This window comes from Euleptes europaea, chromosome 6 (genome assembly GCF_029931775.1).
Source record: "Euleptes europaea isolate rEulEur1 chromosome 6, rEulEur1.hap1, whole genome shotgun sequence".
NCBI lineage: Eukaryota > Metazoa > Chordata > Lepidosauria > Squamata > Sphaerodactylidae > Euleptes > Euleptes europaea.
Window position 1 is genome coordinate 84563594 of NC_079317.1, and position 21265 is coordinate 84584858.

At 41.3% G+C, this 21265-nt stretch overlaps 1 protein-coding gene across 7 annotated transcripts in view; it reads left to right on the forward strand.

Moving 5' to 3' along the window:
• The window catches only part of DENND5A (DENN domain containing 5A), a 74709-nt gene extending 61127 nt beyond the window's left edge, over nucleotides 1–13582 (forward strand). For all 7 annotated transcript variants that reach the window (XM_056850934.1, XM_056850936.1, XM_056850937.1 and 4 more), the window contains 9 exons: nucleotides 2342–2470; nucleotides 4074–4195; nucleotides 5658–5803; nucleotides 6049–6167; nucleotides 8132–8313; nucleotides 9396–9478; nucleotides 10118–10241; nucleotides 11585–11753; nucleotides 13345–13582. In XM_056850934.1, coding sequence (XP_056706912.1) covers nucleotides 2342–2470; nucleotides 4074–4195; nucleotides 5658–5803; nucleotides 6049–6167; nucleotides 8132–8313; nucleotides 9396–9478; nucleotides 10118–10241; nucleotides 11585–11753; nucleotides 13345–13528 — 1258 coding nt within the window. In that variant the 3' untranslated portion in view covers nucleotides 13529–13582. The remainder of the gene's footprint in view (nucleotides 1–2341; nucleotides 2471–4073; nucleotides 4196–5657; nucleotides 5804–6048; nucleotides 6168–8131; nucleotides 8314–9395; nucleotides 9479–10117; nucleotides 10242–11584; nucleotides 11754–13344) is intronic.
• Nucleotides 13583–21265: the final 7683 nt, after the last annotated feature.

Consider the following 21265-nt stretch of genomic DNA (forward strand, 5'->3'; position numbering starts at 1 on the left):
CCCAGTGAAAGTAGTACTGTAAGCAGACAGCGGCATCATCGCTTTCCATAAGAATCAAGTTGATGAAAAGGACAACTGTTACATCAAGAGAGATTCATCCAAACCTTTGAGCTTTGTGGCCAAGTAAAACATACATTAAGTGGAACCTTTAAGACTATAAACTTCCATAAGTGAGATCTCACTTGCGCAGATTCAGCACTGTGGTTTACTTAACAGTGTCTGAGAAATGAAATCTGTAGAATGCAGCTGTCTGAGGGTAGCCGCAGCACCGCCATACTTACCAGAGGTGAAGAAAACTGGACGAGCTGGAGCAGCCTGCATACAGCAAAATTTGGCCCCACCCCTATCAGTCAACACAGTAGGGCAGTCTGCCCTCCAGGTGGTAGGCCCGTTGAAGCCAGGCCTGTCCAAGAGCCAGTGGTACACCCAACCCAGCAGGGTCGGGTGAGAGGGGAACAGCTGCTACATTGGGTGACTCTGAGACTTACTATACCAGCACCAGCTGGCTAGGGAGAGGTGGGGCAGCCATTTAAAGAAGGCATAGGGCAAAGCTGGAGTCTGGCCTGGCCCAGTCACACCCAATTGGCAATTGCTCCTGCCATTCAAATCAGGGGGCAACCCTCAGAGAGACACAAAGAGGAAGGGGCGCACATACCCCAGGGAGTCTCCTACATAATGGCCAGGGACTCCTGCCTAACCAGCTACAGGGGAGAGCAATAGAAAGAGAGGAGGAAGACCTGGGTGCTGTGAACCTCTCCCCCAATCTTGTCTAAGACCTGTTGAGGCCTCCAAGAGGGATGCTGGAGGGTGTGTTCACCCTGCCCAACCTTGATGGTGCAGCAGACACAACAGTATTATGATTCCCCCCCATACTGTAAGTAAAATTACAGAACTTCAGACAACGAAAATTTTGGATGTGTAGTACCAATTCCTCAATTTCTGTGAAGAATACATATTCTCACAGAGCTTTTAAGCAAGTAGAAAGTAAAGAATCAGCCATCTTCAAAATGATGGTGGTACTTGTGGTACCTTGTTTTACTGTGGGATTCAGACTATGATAATCCTTCAACCTCATAATAATTTTTAAAGAATAGGCCCTGAGGATTTTCCCCAAATTTCTCTGGAGCACTGTTCACAGGACTGAATCTAGGAAACATTAATGGAAGAAAATTTTCATGTGGAGTTCAGTGAATAAATTGAGTTATCTGAGTTCTACTCACCTTGAAATTGATTAAGAATTTCATTTTTTTTCTGCCAAATAAATTTGTGTGTGATTTGTCCTAGGATTAGTTATATTGTATACGTTTTTTAAATAGGAAGGAGATAGCTAAAGAATACCAAACCCTTGGATAACAGTTGCCTTCCCTGCTGTTTCAACTTTCTAGTAGCATGGGGAAAAAAGATTATTCCTGGGGCTTAATAGGCAATCATTTACTGTTTCTCTGCATGTCTTGTAAATTGTTCAGTTTTTTAGACTGGTCTATATTGATGTATTGAAATGGTTTAGTAACTTGCAGTTAGGAAAAAATATCCTCACTTTTTCTTATCCGTATGCATGGTGCTGAAGATATATAGTTGGTTTTCAGTTTTGCATCATAAATTAAGAGTAGCAAGTGTTCAGGACCAGAGTTTTCTCAGCTGTAGTGGCCATTTTGTGGTGCAAAATTGTACTGTTTTTATAAGCTTTTTGCTGGCTAGTAAAATCTTTTTTGAAAGGGCACTTGTACTGATGCTTCTGATTTATTCTGCTACAGTGGCTTGTTGGTATATTTTTTGAAATAATTCTGATTATTTCATTCTGGGCTTTTCTGCATTATCAGTTTCCTGGTGTCCAGGTTCCTTCAGTTCCACATGTGTTTAGCTCCCTCTAGTGGTAGATTCAATATAACAGAAGATAAATCCAGCATAAACCCCTGCAGTTTTTAACACCAGTTTTTTATGCTAGATATAAAGTTGTTTGATGTCAAATCTACCACTAGATGGAGCAGTGGACATGCGAAGCTGAAACCCCTCCCCCAAAGAAACAGATATTTAGACGCGAGAAAACTGAGAATGAGGAAAAGACTTCCGTTGTGGTGTATTTTTTATCCTTGTATATTGAACAAAAATTTGGAAACACTTTTATTAAATGACAGAAGACTAGTTTAGTCTTCCATGTAACATGTGTATCCTTTCAAATCTCATATTCCTTTTAGTTACAAACTGGATAGGAGAAGTAGTAAAGGGATTTACTTAACCAATGTGTGAAATATATTTCCTTAATGTTTTATATTTCTGTGAATTTCTAGCTCTTTGAAAGAAGAGATGTAACAGTATAGTCTGGTTTTTCTTTTCTTTTCAGGCATATCCAGAACATTAGTGAAATCAAAACAGATGTTGGTAAGGCTAGAGCTTGGGTTCGGCTGTCCATGGAAAAGAAATTGCTGTCTAGACATCTGAAGCACCTTCTTTCTGATCATGAACTCACAAAGTAAGTTGTAGGTGTTCAGTGATATTCATCATACCAGAGATCTGTTTTCAAGCAAATAGATAAAACAGCATAGAAGACATTGACTTGGTCTGATATCTACCTGAGAAAAGGGATAATGTTGAAATGGAAGAACTTCCTAGGTTGCATATATTTTATCCTGCCCTTTGTCCAAGGTGCTCAAGGTGGCGTGCAAAGTTCTCCCTTTCTCCATTTTATCCTCACAACAACACTATGCTCTGTGTATTGGCACTACAGGGCAGCTGGTTGGTCACTGTATGAAACAGGATGCTGGACTTGATAGACTACTGGCTGATTCACCAGACCACTTCTTAAGCTCCTATGTAATCCTGCAAAGTGCGCTGAGAGATAGAATGTGTGGCTGGCCCCAGGTCACCCTAAAAGCTTCATGACAGAAAAGAAGTTTGAACCGGGGGTTTCCCAAATCCCAGTCTGACGCTTTAATCACTGCTTCACATGGGCTTATTGAGAAGATTTGGGTTCAGTCGCTAGGCTCTGTAATGTCTTCACTGATGTTCTGTGTTGGTTGGGTCAGTGTCAGAATCAAAATGTTGGCATGCCCTGATCTTTTCTAAATTGAGGGAGTCCAAAATATTACTCATAGGGAATAAAATGGCATAAGCTCATTTAACTTCATGAGCCACTTGGGGGAAAGATGGAACATCAGTATGATAGATAAAACAAAAATAAATTCCCTCACAGGAATTCCTAAGCTTCTGTTCTTGCTTCTGCATTTCTGATTGTGTGCTGCATTTGAAATAAGAAGCAGCATTTTGTACACAGCTTGCAAGACCCTTTCCCTTGAAAAGAGAATGCTACTCTTCATCCCATATAGTCTGGCACATGAGAATTAGTCAGGAGATGTCTTGGCTCATCTTCAGTCTTTTAGCAGTGTGTAGTGCTCCTGCCACACCCCCAGTAATTTTCAGTGTTTTTGGTGTCCCCCTCTCTGCAGAACATTACTTTATAATGTCCTCACCAGCTTCAGCCAGCTTCCTGCTGTCTTTCACACTGTTCTGATAGACACAGACATAGCTAGGAAAACTGTGTAATGAGTAATGTTAACACTGTTCATTTTAAAAATTAATTCTGAGAACTGAATAATATTTCATATACTTAAATAATCTGATCTGCTTCTGCAACTCAAGGTTTTCAAATCACATAGGATTTTTTGGGTGAGGACTGAGAGAAAAAATGTGAAAGAGAAGGGAAAGAGAAGGGAATCGAGACTGGGGCTGACTGAGTATTGGGAGTAGGGGCAGAATAGCTCTCTGTACAAGGCACTGAAACCCCAGTGACTCTGCCTTCCTCTCTGTCTCTCCCTCTTTACTTCCCTGTGTTTTTGAGGTTTCATCAGACACTGATTACATGTTTCCAAACTATTCTCTGTACCCAGAGGGGGAAGAAATATTAACCTTTAAAAAGAAATATTATCTGTGTACAGCAAAGGCATGGAGAACAGTACATATCATTGAAATTTGGGTAATCTGGCATATATGAAACCAAAACAGTAGTTTAGTAATATCCTTTGCTTTAGTCTAAATCCATTTTGGACATGCTGATGGAGTATTTGTACTCTTAACAGAAAACTCTACAAACGCTATGCTTTCCTCCGCTGTGATGATGAGAAGGAGCAGTTTCTTTATCATCTCTTGTCATTCAACGCTGTCGATTATTTTTGTTTTACGAATGTTTTTACGACAATCTGTAAGTACTACTTTTTACTGTTGAGCTGCAGTTTAAAATGTTCAAAATCTGTCCTGACTTGCATGTAGTGCCATTCATTTTGATCGTACCTAACTGTATCACACTAGGAGGTAGCATGTATTTCTGCAGTACTGGGTCTGTATTCTTTTAGTGTTTGAAAATACCCTCTCCAACAAAATATGAATTAAATACAGCTTAACTTACTGTCTAGCAGAGTTACCATCATTCTGTGCTACAACTGAAAGGCACTGGAACCTCACAACCAAAATGCTGGGTGAGGACTTATCAGTTACTTAATTTAGTATAGGACACTGAGAAGAAAATAATGACTAAATATTAAGTGTAGAATACTTATGGATGACTACTTTCTGTGCTAAGCAGGGGGGATCAAAGTAGCATCTACTGTGTAAGGGCATTGGGTTCACAGCCTTTGTTTTGAGTATCTTAAGGGTTTATTCTGGAGTAGTTCTAATTGGAGGTAAGCCTGTGGTTCATTGTTGATTCGTAGGCAGATCTGGATAGTTCTGTGGTTTCACCCTAGGTATTAAATATTGTGTTGGCTCTTAAATGGCTACATGGTCTGGAACCACAGTATTTAAAAGACTGCCTGCTCCCACATGCGCCTGCGGAAGCACTAAGGTTTTCTACAAGGTCTCTGGCAGCTACTGATTTTACCTCCAAGGACAGGGACTGTTGATCCTCCTGGGCTTCTTGCAGTTTTCAGGACCATTTACCTTGTTGTGTTTTTCTACCTTGGTGGTTCCAGTCCTGTATAGCCATTAGATGTCAGAAGGTGGAGCTGGAGGACAGTTGCTTGGGATCTGGCAGTTACGTTTTTTTACCTCCAAGGATGGGGGCGCACACAACAGAACCTTGGTTGTGGTGGCACCCTAACTTCAGAATTGCTTTCCCATCATAATTTGTCTGATGCCTACCTTGTATAGCTTTAAGTGCCCAGTGAAAACTTTCCTTTTCCCCCAGGCTTTTGATTGACTACATTTCCTGTTGTGCTGTTTGAATACTCTTTTAATGATTTATTGCCATTTTTACTACTTTCACTTGCTCTTGTTTCCTGGTTTTTGCTGTTAATGCTGATGCATTTTAAGAGATTATTAGACTGCTGTGCATTATTTTATTGCTGGGCTCACTGTTTTATTGTTTTACTATTTATTTTTGAAAGACTTGCTGAAAGTTTGCAAAAATAAATATTCTAAACAATAAACTAATATGGTCTTAGTGTTTATGTTATAAATCTTTTTTTAATAAATAACATTTTTATGAACAGCAATTTTTGATTCTGATTTGAATGCTTTTTTGGTATCTGAGAATCTGATATTATAGGCTGAACCTATTGTAGACTACAATATATGATAAGAATACAGTGTAAGAGCAAAACATAATTCTTCTGTTTTAATGGTGTTACTTGTCTCTTTGGAGACTTATTCTGTGTATTTTTTTCCAGTGATTCCATACCATATATTGATTGTTCCTAGCAAAAAGCTTGGTGGCTCAATGTTCACTGCCAATCCATGGATATGTATTTCAGGAGAACTGGGTGAAACAGGAGTCCTACAGATTCCCAGGAATACACTAGAGATGACATTTGAGGTGTGGTCAGTGTGTACTAGTATAAACCTTTATTAATTTCTCCATTCCTTGTAATCTTAATACTGGAAAATTCCCTTCCTGTTTAGTCTAAATATGGCTTCTTCCTCTCAAAAGTAATAAAACTCAGAATTGCTTGGTTTATATAGTAGTGATCTAATTATTTGATTGTATTGTTTCCTCCATGTGATATTTTCTGTCTGTTTCAATCCTTCATGTTATTTCCCCCCCCCCCTTTTAAATTTCAGTGTCAGAATCTGGGAAAGCTCACTACAGTACAAATAGGACATGATAATTCTGGTCTGTATGCCAAGTGGCTAGTGGAATATGTCATGGTCAGAAATGAAGTGACAGGCCATACTTACAAGTAAGCATCATGTTGGTTTTGTACAGTTTGTAGATGGCAATATGAGAGGGATGTTTTAAACTTGAATCTGGCAGCAAGGTCTATTTGTTCCCTAATAAATATAACAATATAGCATTGATTTCCTGTATCTTTATACCTCGCCTTTCTCCCCCATGCGGCACAAAGCAGTTATATCGTTCTCCTCTCTTCCATTATATCCTTACAACAATCCTGTGAGGTAGAGCTAGGTTTGAGTCCCGTAGCACCTTAGAGACCAACTAGATTTTTGGGGTATACGCTTTTGAGAGTCAAAGCTCCCTTTGTCAGATCTGCTAAAGGCATATTTGAGTCTCAAAAGCTTACACTCCCCAAATCTTGTTGGTGTCTAAGGTGCTAGAGGATTCAAATCCATCTCTTCATTGTGGGTTCTGTGCAGTCCCACATGGATCTGCGCAATCATGCAGGGCAACGCTGCCGGGACTGCTGTGGCTTCTGGCCTCCCCCGCACGGAAGAGGGGACGTTGCTGCTCCCGGCATCCCCCACACACTAAGGGAGATGCTGCTGGGACCACTGTGGTTCCTGGCCTCCCCCCCACTGCCTGTGCACAGAGACCGCTTTTGCTTTCAGAGAGGATATTAATCCCCAATGTATTTTTTTGTAAGTTTTCAGATTTTTCTGCAAGTTTGGGGTTTTCCCCAAGTTTGCAGAACTATCTGTTTTCTTCCTATGTGGCCCCAATCTGCAGATTTAGCTATCTGCAGATAGGGGTCACAATTGGGAAATAGATATATAGATTTCTAAGTTATACATAAAAATAATATATCTTTTTAAAAAGTGCATTTTGGTGCCCTGTGTTTGGCTTATGTTAGAACTGGAAACAAACTAGCAAAGCAGAATGATCATTGTGGCTAATATGGTTCAATAAAGTGCTTTCTGTTTACTGACAATGAAGGTTTCCCATATTTTCCCTGCCCCAGCTGTGGTACCACCACAGGTATTTTTTCTGGGTTTTAAAAATCATCCATAGCAACTTGCTATGTCTGTCTGGCAGCTCCTCTGAATCCCCAGTTTTCATTAAAAAGAAAGGCTGTAGTCCCTTTTGTTGCTGAGATACAAGGAGAAAGGCATATCTTCACAGTGAAAAGGGATAGAGCAGGGGTGTCAAGCATAAGGCCCGCGGGCGAGATCCGCCCCCTTGAGAGCTCTTATCCGGCCCGCGAGCAAGCCAAGGTAGCCACCCACCCCACTCTTGATCTGGGCTGGCAAGGCCAAGTGACATTTATGTCATATCTAGCCCTCGTAACAATTGCGTTTGACACCCCTGGGCTAGAGACTTCTGAAAATAAAAGCTGTGAATTCTGATGACCTGATAGATTGTTATAACTTTAGAAAGCTATAGTGATTTGACAATTATTGATTTTACAAAATGAAAAAGCCCTCCAGTAGGGGGAGCAAGAAATGTGACACCAACGGGACTGGGAAAAATCTGGACTTCTGTGACGGCATGGCAGCCACCACGGCTTTGCTGTGAACGTTCCAAAAAGTTTATAGCAAAACAGGTTTAAGAAAGACAGCAGAAAAGCTGTAAGGTGCATGTACTGAATAGAAGTACTGTATAGAAGGAGGATAAAACCTCCTTCCCTTGAGCAGCCAAGACCAACCAAATACTTGGTATGAAAGTGACTTGAATACAAACTCACCATGAGCTGAAGATGTGATATTTATTTCTGTTGCTAACCTTCCAAATATGCTTTGACTGTTGGTCAAAACTCCAGGCTTTGTGCATTGTAAAGCCAGCAGCTATCATGAGGAGAGTCTTGTGTGCTGCTGACCCTAAGACGCATTAAAGGAATAAAAGGAGTATGCACAAATGATAGAGGAAAACCCATGTTTACTGAGTCACATGTAATGTCCTGTTTTATAAACTCCAAATCTGGAACGTGCCTCTACACAACTCTTCTTTTTCTCTTACTTATGTTGTTAGGTTTCCATGTGGGAGGTGGCTAGGGAAAGGGATGGATGATGGCAGTTTAGAGAGGATTCTGGTGGGAGAATTGCTGACATCCCACACCGAGGTGGATGAAAGACAGTGCAGAACCCCTCCTTTGCAGCAGTCCCCAAGCATGATCAGAAGATTTGTCACTATATCACCAAACAACAAACCAAGTAAGTTGGGCAGATTGTAATTGGGAGACAGCGTGGTGTAGTGGTTAAGAGCGGTGGTTTGGAGTGGTGGAGTCTGATCTGGAGAATCGGGTTTGATTCCCCGCTCCTCCACATGAGCTGCGGAGGTTAATTTGGTGAACTGGGTTGGTTTCCCCACTCCTACGCATGAAGCCAGCTGGGTGGCTGTGGGCTAGTCACAGCTCTCTCAGCCCCACCTACCTCACAGGGTGTCTGTTGTGGGGAGGGAAGGGAAGGGGATTGTAAGCTGGTTTGATTCTTAATTGGTAGAGAAACTAAGCAAATAAAAACCAACTCTTCTTCTACAGTGGGTAGCCGTGTTAGTCTGTTTGCAGTAGTCAAAAAGGGCAAGAGTCCAGTAGTACCTTAAAGACTAACAAAAATATTTTCTGGTAGGGTATGAGCTTTCGTGAGCCACAGCTTCACTTCTTCAGAAAGCTCATACCCTACCAGAAAATATTTTTGTTAGTCTTTAAGGTGCTACTGGACTCTTGCCCTTTTCGTCTTCTTCTTCTAATTACCTTTCAACAGTAGTACTTTCCAAAAATGCAGATGGATTACTACAATTGTTCTTGGTTTTGGATCTCCTCTAGGCTCTTTAAACAAATTACTAATGGCAATTTATTCATCATTCTCAGCGCCACTGATTAATCTAGGAGAGGGGAGGAATAGTATACCTTTTAGTTGATGAAAACTTTGCTGATTAGAGGAAGCTGTGCTGTGGGGTTCAAAATGTTCTGATGCTGTCTCCTGGAGACATTCTTGTTTAGCTAGCTAAGAGGGCTCCCAGCATGTTGTGGTGGTGCCTTATCTTCAAATATAGTTGCTCCAGCAGTTTCCTATAAGCCTGCTCAGTGATCCAATCAAAATATTGTGCAAACTTAAAAAAGAAGAAAAAAAATATGGGCCAGCTGAAGTAATGCAAACTTATAGAACAGAATGCAATGTATAAAGTAACATAGCACATTTCCCCTACCCCTGACTTAGAAGGATAATTTAATCCTGATTTTTGTATGTATGAATTGAATGAAATGTAAACTAATATTTTTATTTTATTTGTACAGAGTTAAACACAGGTCAGATACAAGAATCTATTGGTGAAGCCGTAAATGGAATTGTCAAACATTTCCACAAGCCTGAGAAAGAGGTAAGAAATGTGATGCTTGTAAAAACAGGATATTTCTCATTCTGATATTTATGGTCATTAGCTGTAATTGACTAAAATAGGTCCAGAAGCAGGTGTGTCATAGGCATACTTGTGTAATTAACAAATGGAATCTGGAGGAGGGATTCAGCAGCCCACTCACACACTAATCAGGTGATGTTATTTATCAGCATGAAAAGCTTCAGCTGCTAATTTCCACACATTACGCTTCTGTTAAAGGGACAGAACACTTTTCTTCAGGCCTGTTGACAAACCTAGATTTATTCCACACTTGTTCCTAAGAGTTCCGGACAGCATATACGGTTCTCCAAGTTAGCATTCTACCAGCTCTGTAAGTAAGGCTAGTCTGAGAGTTGACGACTGGCCCAGTGTTATCCAGTTTATTTTAAGGTTGAATGCAGATTTGAACCTAGTTCTTCCCTGTCCTAGTGTGATGCTCAAACCACTACACAGTTCGCCGCTTAGTTGTGTGCTGATATCAACTTGGTGGGGTCGAAGGCAGATGTCTAATATTGTGTGTGTTCTTAGTTTTTATAACAACCTGGCTGTAATTGGTGGAAGATATATTCACAATATAAGTACTAGACATCACAAAAAATAAAACATTTTTAATATTGGCAGAGAGGCAGTTTGACACTTCTACTGTGTGGAGAAGGTGGGCTTGTCTCGGCTCTTGAGCAAGTGTTTCAGCATGGATTTAAATCGCCCAGGCTCTTCAAAAATGTCTTTATTTGGGACTTTCTAGGTAAGTACAGAGAACATATAATTATTTTCTGGACACCTGCTATCCTTTAGCCAGGTTGTCGTTACTGGAGGAAACACTGATTGCAGCAGATTGCTATCTCTTGTTTACTACTAGCAGACAATTTTTCATGTTCATTTGCCTTGCATCTTCCTAAAATATGGATTCTCTATTCACATGAAAATTAACTTGAAATATTTTCTGAAGAACACATTTTTTAACAGTAGAGCAGAACATTTGACTGTTTAAAATAGAGTTATCAAACTCTTTTTTTCTTGTGAAGTGGAGTAGTTAACATATAGCTTCAGTACTGAAAGGGTTTATGGCCAAATTAGATGTGAATATGGCAGATCCATATGTGTTAAAAACAGTTCAAATCCAATTGCTTACAAATAATGTATGATAAGCCTTTCCCACAATATGTCTGCCTGGAAAGAGTTTATCTCCTCAGCTAACAACATGGTGTTCAGCAGGGAAATAACCAGCTAGAGACCAAGGCTGCATGGAGGTTAGGGACTGGGTGTGGGGTGGGTAAGGCCCTGCGCTTTTCCAGTTAAAATTCATCCCCACCCCTTTGCTCCAATTATGTGGAGCTGTGGTTCTCAACCTTTTTTGCTCCATTCCCCCCCCTTTCACCATTGTTCAGAATATAATTCCCCCCCTTCCCAAGAGAGTCTAACTCAAAAAAACAAACTACAATATTACAGATTGTACATAATCTACAGGGCATCACACATTGCTGAATAGTGGTCCAAATTTCCCCCTGGACCCTAAAATTCCCCCCTTGTTGAGAACCCCTGGCGTAGAGGTTTATGTTTAAACAAATGGATCTGTCACTGTTGCCTGCATCCAGTTTGGCTTTTAATATTTATTAAAGCTGTTAAAGTGCGATCTCTTTGTGCCACACGGAAGGAGAGTAAATCAATGGAATGAATAAATGGACGCTTGCCAGCTGAGCTTCTAAGATAGTAATCATCAATTCTTTCCGATATGGGAGTACCTCAGTAACCTACACATTGGATCCATTTATTGGCATCATAATTTTAGGCTATTTTCATAGAAAGTAGGTGACCAGAAGGCTGTTCAGGACAGGACACTTTGGAGGACATTGATTCATAGGGTTGCCAGGAGTCGGAAACGACTTGACAGCACTTCACACACACACACACACACACACACACACACACACACACACACACACACACACACACACACACAGGTGACCAGATGCTTCCACTAACAGTACATCGATTAAACTGCAATCTGCATGTTTGAATTGGGGCACTTATTTTCTAGCACTGTACACTGCTGAGAGTATTGCTTTTCATGACTCTGTTTATCTTCAGAAAAAGCACAAGGCTACTATGAAGCTCTAGAGCAAAATGAACTGGTCCCAGAAGAAAACTGGCAGACAAGGGCCAGGAGTTTTTGTCGCTTTGTTACAGCCATCAACAACACTCCTAGAAACATCGGGAAGGATGGCAAGTTTCAGATGCTGGTGTGCCTTGGAGCCAGGTATTAAAGCCTGCTTTGATTAATTTGTAGATATGTTGCATGTTAGCCAACTGACCAGCTTGCTTTTGCCTTTGATAAGTTTTCTTCACCTTTGTTGTGATAGCCAGGTTTTTAATGCTTTACCAAATTACATGTTTTCAAACTTAATCTGTTAGATTATAAAAACCCAAAGGTATACTAGCGACTAAGATGATCACAGAAATTGAGAATTTAGCTAAAGAAAAAAGGAGGGTGTGAGAAAATATCTGTTAATATATCATATGTGTGATACAGAAGAGGAGGACGAAACATTTGAAGTCAGGAATGCTGTAAGCATAAGAGCCAGTGGCTACAAATTGGAAATAACAAGTTGAGGACAGAAATCAAAGTATTTAGACATTAGGGATAATATATATAGTAGACTTCCTGGTAAAACCAGGGCGGGGGGCTTCGTTAGGTTTAGAACAGATTTTCATATATTTGTATCTTATTTCCTGTTAAGAAATACTTTCCCTTGGCATCCTACATATGGCCTTGATTTCTCCATCTTTTCCCTTTTGGAGGCAACAGGAACTGCCACAATGAGTGATATAGTTTTATAAGTCATGGAGATGCTTTCAGATATATTGTTCATCAGATGATTTGATGACTACCACAGCTTTCTCATGGGATAGTGAATTAACTTCTCCCAGTTCCAATTGGCATTTATCTTTCTTGTTTGTGTGTGTGCTTGTATGTGTGTGTTTTGGCCTCCTTCTGTAGTTTGACTCAGATAATTTTTCTATCTAGGATAGAAAAATACATTCTATCTAGGATAAAATGTATACTTAAAATAACACAGGCTTAAATGAGGGATGGAGATTATTAGATCCTTAAGTTACATCCCAGAAAGGGAGGGATGGGTATATGGTGATCAATGGAGCTATCAAAGGAGCTATAAGGACCAGGTTCAGACTGGGACTAGTGTAGGGAGGAGGGGCTCCTGACTTTCCCCTCCATCATTTTCCCCAACTTGAAATAGTGAAGGGGCATTATTTGCCCTATTGGGGACTGCATATGCACTGAATGCTTGCACGTGAAGTCCCCCCGAGCAAATAACACTACCTGAGGCCATTTTGGGTCAAAAGACAGTACAGGCGGGAAAACATGAGCCTTTCCTCCTCTTCCCATACTGTGTTGCCAATCCAAATTGGGCCCCTGCAGCACTTTTGAATTGAGTTCCCATGGAGAAAATGCTCCCGAAGGTACTGTAGACTGAAGCGTTAAAGGTCAAAACCAACATCTTAACTTGCGCCCAGCAGCACATAAGCAACCGATGCAAATGGTGAAGCATTCAGTCTTTAAGGGCAGCACTAAGAAACTACTGCAATTGCAGTAGTTTTAATGTGAAAGTCACCAAGACATCTATGGCAGTAGCTGTATTCTAGCAGTGGGCACAGCTGGTGAATAAGTTTTAGCAGCAAGGCCAGATCCAAGCTTATCACCAAGCTGAAAACCTGAACCTTTAGGAAAAATATAATTCCTTCTAATACCAGCGTGTTTCCCCTGCTGATCAGTTTGTGGTATCGGTGATGTAACCTTTCTGTTACAAAAAAACCCTCTCTCTTACCAGGGACCACCTGTTGCATCATTGGATTGCTTTGTTGGCAGACTGTTCTATCACAGCTCAGATGTATGAGGACACCGCTCTGATAAAAGATCACACCCTGGTGAACTCTTTGATCCGGGTGCTGCAGACCTTGCAGGAGTTCAACATCACATTGGAGGCGTCCCTCGTCAAAGGGATCGACATCTGACCCGCCTCTCTGCAAGCACCATAAAAAGCAACAAGCAACAAACTTTTTATTCATATGCAAATATTTTATTCGTTAATACATTGCATTGCGAACTCCCAAAAAATTCACATCACTCAACGCAACTCTTCTTGGAAGGAAGCTCCAAACAGAGTGTGGAGAAATGGAAGCTGTACACCCAATGTATAGAAGGGGGAAGATTCCTATAAATCGATTTTAGAATTTATTTGCTGATTTGCTTTTTAAAACCTTTCATGTGAAAGAGTGAGATAATAAATATTGTGTAGCTTATTTTAAAGCTGCAATATTTCCTTGCCATAGAAAATGGTGCAGTGAGGCTCTTGGCATTCTCTGAACTTGCCTTCAGACTGTATGTCGCAAAGTTATAATGCACACATTCCATTTCTGCAAAGGGCCATTCAGCAATTTTAAAACTAATGTTTTATTATATTGCTTAACATTGTCATCAATGGCTTTTTCTGTGTTGAGTCGTTGCTGTGCTGCAAGAACTAAAAGTTCAAATATTGTTTTTTTAGCCTTGAAGCACTGAATTTGTCATCAAATCTTTTTTTTTCTTTAATTTTTCTTATCAGTATTATTTTTCATCAGACGTTTGGAGAAATGAACCGTGCAGAGGTGCAGAGATCAGTGATATTTTTTCATAGGGTATGAAATTGCACAGGAAAAAATATATATAAGTGTGTTTTTTAACTGACTCATATTTATTTAACTTTTAATCGTGTTGTAATATTTTTGTCTTTTCAGTACGCTTAGCAGGTTGTTACATGTCCATTGTGTGTTCAATTTGGGTATCTAATTAGAGTGCAGCCATCCTAAATAAAAGGCCCAGAGTAAGGATCTTGGCTAGTAAAGTATGTTTCAGTGTGGATCTGCCTTTTGAACCTGACTTGTTTATATGCAATAACCTTTTAATTGATAGATCCTAAAGCGATAATTCTAAAGCCCAAGTTCAGTTAGTTAATGCAGTAACCATCTAATCCCAAGTTTACTTTAACAGCACATAAGTGCTTAGAATGGGCCACAGCAACAGGTTCACAATTGTGAGATATTGCTACAATACTGGCACAGCTTTTTCACATAAGAGGCACATGCTGATGCATGTGGAGCCGTAGACTCTGATCTGGAGAACTGGGTTTGATTCCCCACTCCTACACACGAGCGGCGGAGGCTAATCTGGTGAACTGGATTTGTTTCTCCACTCCTACACATGAAGCCAGATGGTTGACCTTGGGCAAGTTACAGCTCTCTTAGAGCTCTCTCAGCCCCACCTACCTCATAGGGTGTTGTGGGGAGGGGAAGGAAAGGTGATTGTAAGCCAGTTTGAGCCTCCATTAAGTGGTAGAGAAAGTCGGCATATAAAAACCAACTCTTCTTCTTTCAATATTTGGGGTTGGGTGTGAGTGAGGACAGTATTACTGTGACTTGCTTATGCTGCTCTTCAGCCTAATGCTATGTCAAGGTTACAGGATTTTCTCTTGGTAACATCAGAAAACAGAACAATATGTAAGATTTTGGTTTGAAACGCCTAAGCGCTCCATTTGCTATTTCTTGTCTTTAATTAAAAGACTTCATTATTTCGATGCTTGTAAATGTTGTGTAAAAATAGCTTACCCTCATAATGTTCAGAATTTGTGGACTTTTCCAATAGTAAAACCCCAATTGTAAAATCTAGTGAATGCCTAGAAGCAACTGTTATTGTTAGAATTCTCCACTGAAATCCCTAGGAGATGCATACCTCACTGAGGAAACACTAAGATGTTCTGTACAGGGTTTTAAGTCTCTGCCATCACTGTATAAACATAATCTCAACAATTAGGCTCTTTAATATAAGGAGTGGCGATAAGAGAGTTTTCAATTGTCAGTTTCTCCAACATGTAGCATTATTCTTTATTTCCTACATTTTATGGTCATTTTTATTCCAATAACTTAAAACTATAGCACATGTATGTATTAAATTTTACTATTTTTACTTTCTTGTGTTGTTTTTTTAATAGATTAAGAAATTCTTGTTTGTAGTCGTTTATTTTGTACCTCAGTTGGGTCCACTTATGGAAATCTGAAAGAATGCAGCCCATTAATGGATAAATACATTCTTGTAGCTTCACATTCCCTAATCTTGAATACAACAAGTTCTGCATTCTTGTAGCTTCACATTCCCTAATCTTGAATACAACAAGTTCTGCATTGGGTATCTATACAAGATAAAACATTCCCTTGTTTATAGCTGGCACAGCTTATTACTTCAACTGAAGAAGAAAATTATGTGAGCATACATTGTGGCAAGCTTTAAAAAGGCAAAGGTGTAAAGGTCCCCTGTGCAAGCACCGGGTCATTCCTGACCCATGGGGTGACGTCACATCCTGACGTTTCCAAGGCAGACTTTGTTTGCGGGGTGGTTTCCCAGTGCCTTCCCCAGTCATCTTCCCTTTACCCCCAGCAAGCTGGGTACTCATTTGACCGACCTCGGAAGGATGGAAGGCTGAGTCAACCTTGAGCCGGCTACCTGAAACCGACTTTCGTCGGGATCGAACTCAGGTCATGAGCAGAGCTTGGACTGCAGTACTGCAGCTTACCACTCTTCTTTACTTCAGCGTTATCTTTGAAATCTTGAATACAGGGTGATAGTTTCAGTGGTCCTTCATTTTCATCATTTGTATTAAGGAGGCAATAATACCATACAAACACTTCTAGTGTTGCTATGGTGCATTCGTTAGTTTGTTAGTGCTGCTTCTATCTTTCACACATATTGCGTTTAAAAACTATGTACACTTCTTTCATAAACAATCAAGGCACCTGATGATACTGATGATAACCTAGTCCTTGGGACAAATGGTTACAAGTAAAATCTTTTAAAGGCAGCTAGAATGGTTAGGTTAAAGTAGCAAATAAAAATGAAACTTTCTGTGAGCTTTGTTGTCTTGTAACATTTCGCTGGCCAAGCTGCTCTTAAAACTGAGAAGCCTTCTCAAAGCTATTTGTGTGGTATGTGTATACCATCAACATACAGTGTATTAATGTTTACATTTTAATATATTCGTAAACTATTACAGATTAGCAATATGGGTTAGAATAAGGTTAGGTATATGGCCAGTGTGTGGTAAATTAACTGTTCAGAGCAACCTGAACATGATTACTGTAAGCCAAACTAGCTGGGTCTTCAACATTATACTAGAAAAATGAGCTGTTTGTATGTAGCAGAAATAATCTTACTAATGCAGAAAGATTATGGCATACAGATTGGCTGAATTTAGCTGAACTGTTCTAGCTAGATGGTGCTATTGACATTATGGCTCTTAGGGCAAAATATGAACCCCTTCAGCAGTTTTTCACTTTTTAAATCTCTGAAACATTTCCTGCTTTGATCCAAATGAAGTCTCATTATGTCAGTTGCTTTCCACTGTGGTCCTGAGCTCCACATTACCTTGTCTCTAGCCTGGATACTACTTTTTACCCACCCTTGTCCTTTGAACTACTGGGATCCATCTGTCTTTTTTTTTTTTTAACTTCAGCCACTAGAAGCCCTTATATGCCAGTCCTTGTGGGTCCCACTGCTTCTTTAAGTACATTTTTAAACAGATCTGTGAGGGAGTAGGCATTTCTCTCAATGTGGTTCAATTTATGGCTACCGGGATTTCATCATCTGTAAAATTCATGTGCTCATACTAAATTATTGTGTGTGTGTGTGTGTGTGTGTGTGTGTGTGTGTGTAAAGTGCCGTCAAGTCGCAGCCGACTTATGGCGACCCCTTTTGGGGTTTTCATGGCAAGAGACTAACAGGTGGTTTGCCAGTGCCTTCCTCTAAATTATTACTGTTCTTGTAAAGATTGTTTTTAACACTGGATACACTGATTTAAGATGAATGTGTTATCAATTATTTTTTCTTATAATATTGCAGCTTCCCTGATGAAACAAGTGAAACTCATATGGGTTTCTATATTTATTAATAGCTTACTTTCCCACTATATCTTTGGCTTTTTTGCCCCTTTTGTCATCATTTTTAATACATCATAAATTTTTAACAGCCATTCTCTTTTAGTAGGTAACATTTTAGCCGAATTGCTGATATGCTTTTGGAATTATTCTAACACAATTCAGTAGAAACACTTCTGGTTTTAACATCACTGATCTTCCAAAATTCTACAATAATTTGGTATCATGTTCCAAAAATGTTTTGCCTTTCTGCAGGTCCAGCACATATGGATCAAAAGCGCTCTACATCCTATGCGGAACCACCACACGATACATGCATTTTCGTTTTCAATAATCTGCAAGAGAGAGATCAATGGTTTACTATTTTAAAATAATTCTCACTAATAGATAAACCTATTGAAAAAGATCACCCTGTCATATATATGAAGTTCCATGTTCAATTGCTTAACTCCTATCCTAAGTCCCTATGCCATGCCTTTTTATAATTCACTGAAGACGTTAATTCAGTGCTGACCTCAGACATGTCTGTTGACTGTTGGTGGTGGAAAGTGCCGTCAAGTCGCAGCTGACTTATGATGACCCTATAGTGTTTTCACTATAGGAGGAGCCCCGTGGCGCAGAGTGGTAAGTTGCAGTACTGCAGTCCAAGCTCTGCTCACGACCTGCGTTCGATCCCGCAGTCGGTTTCAGGTAGCCGGCTCAAGGTTGACTCAGCCTTCCATCCTTCCAAATGAGTACCCAGCTTGCTGGGGGTAAAGGGAAGATGACTGGGGAAGGCACTGGCAAACCACCCCGTCAACAAAGTCTGCCTAGTAAACGTCGGGATGTGACATCACCCCATGGGTCAGGAATGACCCAGTGCTTGCACAGGGGACCTTTACCTTTATAGTGTTTTCAAGGCAAGAGATATTCAGAGGTGGTTTTCTATTGCCTGCCCCTGTATAGCAACCCTGGACATGTGATGGTCTCCCATCCTCATACAAACCAAGGCTGACAGTGCTTAACTTCCAAGATCTGGCGAGATCGGGCTAGCCTGGGCCATTCAGGTCAGGGCCTTTGACAGTTGTGCCTTGGTAAATAGCATAATGTTCAGTATACAAGCAAGATTAATCCAGTCCCCAAGACTCTTTACCTCTCTATGGAAGGAGAGGTAGTACATACATGCAGGAGACTGAGTTGTAAATAAGTGTCAGAGTGGAGAGGTGGTAGCATGGACTGTACTACTCCAGATGACAGCTTAATTTTTTCAAAATTTCCCTACATTGACTCTGTACAAGCTGAAAACCCACATAGCATGCAAAGGGCTAGAATTTTTGTCCCCAATATGCTTTTTAAAAACATGGTGTGGACTTCTTACATGGGGGAGCATTAAAAATGTGGCTTCCCAACTACAATCTGAACTGAGGTGGAAGGCTTAACTATACAAGTTCAGATTGAAGTTGGGAAGTCACATACTAGTGACTTCCCCACAAACAAAGTCTGCCTTGGAAACGTCGGGATGTGACGTCACCCCATGGGTCAGGAATGACCCAGTGCTTGCATACAGGGGACCTTTACCTTTTACCTATATCAGTGATGGCGAACCTTTTAGAGACCGAGTGCCCAAACTGCAACCAAAAACCCACTTATTTATCGCCGAGTGCCAATGCGGCAATTTAACCTGAATACCACCCCCAGAGGGGGCCCAGAGGGAGAGGCTAGGGTTGCCAAGTTCCTCTTTGCCATGAGTAGGAGGTTTTTGGGGTGGCGCCTGAGGAGGGCGGGGTTTGGGGAAGGACTTCAGTGCCATAGAGTCCAATTGCCAAAGTGGCAATTTTTTCCAGGGGAACTGATCTCTATTGGTTGGAGATCACCTGTAATAGTAGATCTCCAGCTAGTACCTGGAGATTGGCAACTAGTTCCTTAGTGTTTTCTCTCTACATATCAAGACAAATGGAAAGGTGTTTGGAGGATAGCTTGTGGGCACTTCAAAGGTGGAATAGGACTACACGCCCCTCCGCCCGCACAGACCCAGAGGGTGCCGGAGAAGCCGCTGGAGGGAAAGAAGGAAGGAAAGAAGGGAAGGGAGGGGGAAAGGGAAGGAAGGGAGGGAGAGAAAGAAAGAAAAAGAGAGAAAGGGAGAAAGAAATGGAGCAAGGGAGAGAAAGAAAAGGACAGAGGGAGACAGAAAAAGAAAGAGGCCATTTATGCATGGGAGGTTTTGCCTTGGATTTGCCACTCGGTGGGGCTCGGCTGCAGGCTTGTGAGAGGCGAGCAGGGTGGGGCAGAGGGCGCCTCCTTCGCACCCACCGACCAGCCATGCCCCTCCGCCCGCACAGGCCCAGAGGGCGCCGGAGAAGCCGCCGGCCATGCCCAGTGTGAGCGCTCGGCTTCTGTTCCCCGCTCTCCCACCCGCCTGGCTGGCCGCGCACGCTCCAGCGGCGGCAATGGCGGCAGCTTCTGTGGGAGAGTCCGGGGGCCACAGCCAATGATGTCGGAGGTTCCCCACCCCTGGGCTACAGCCTCCCCCATCCGGGGTGGGGCAGAGCCAGAAAGGCCAGCGGCTTGGAGGAACAGTGCGTGCCAGCAGAAAGGGCTACGCGTGCCGGAAGTGGCACCCGTGCCATAGGTTCGCCAACACGGACCTATATGCTATACGGTAATTTATGGACCTACTGTAATAGGTATCTAAAGCCATTTGCACATAACAAAATATGTATTTTATCAAAGTAATTGTTGAACTGAAATACAATTAACACTGTTGCTGTCTGTAGGTTTTATTATATTTGTTTTTTATCTTATATTTTGGATGTACATCGTTTTTTTTTCCTTTTCAATTTTTGCCCCCCCCCCCAAGAGAGTGGGGCCCTAAGCTACGGCTTGTTTACTTGTACGTAAATCCTGATGGGTCCAAGTTGAACAAGCCTGACTTTGCTTGCGTTAGTAGAAAAGAGCAAGAGCCCAGTAGCACCTTAAAGACTTAACAAAAATATTTTCTGGCAGGGTATGAGCTTTCGTGAGCCACATTCCCTACCAGAAAATATTGTTGTTAGTCTTTAGGGTGCAACTGGACTCTTGCTCTTTTCTACTCCTGCAGACAGACTAAAGGCTCACGAAGCTCATACCCTACCAGAAAATATTGTTGTAAGTCTTTAGGGTGCAACTGGACTCTTGCTCTTTTCTACTCCTGCAGACAGACTAAAGGCTCACGAAGCTCATAACCTACCAGAAAATATTGTTGTTAGTCTTTAGGGTGCAACTGGACTCTTGCTCTTTTCTACTCCTGCAGACAGACTAAAGGCTCACGAAGCTCATACCCTACCAGAAAATATTGTTGTTAGTCTTTAGGGTGCAACTGGACTCTTGCTCTTTTCTACTCCTGCAGACAGACTAAAGGTTCACGAAGCTCATAACCTACCAGAAAATATTGTTGTTAGTCTTTAGGGTGCAACTGGACTCTTGCTCTTTTCTACTCCTGCAGACAGACTAAAGGCTCACGAAGCTCATACCCTACCAGAAAATATTGTTGTTAGTCTTTAGGGTGCAACTGGACTCTTGCTCTTTTCTACTCCTGCAGACAGACTAAAGGCTCACGAAGCTCATAACCTACCAGAAAATATTGTTGTTAGTCTTTAGGGTGCAACTGGACTCTTGCTCTTTTCTACTCCTGCAGACAGACGAAAGGCTCACGAAGCTCATACCCTACCAGAAAATATTGTTGTTAGTCTTTAGGGTGCAACTGGACTCTTGCTCTTTTCTACTCCTGCAGACAGACGAAAGGCTCACGAAGCTCATACCCTACCAGAAAAT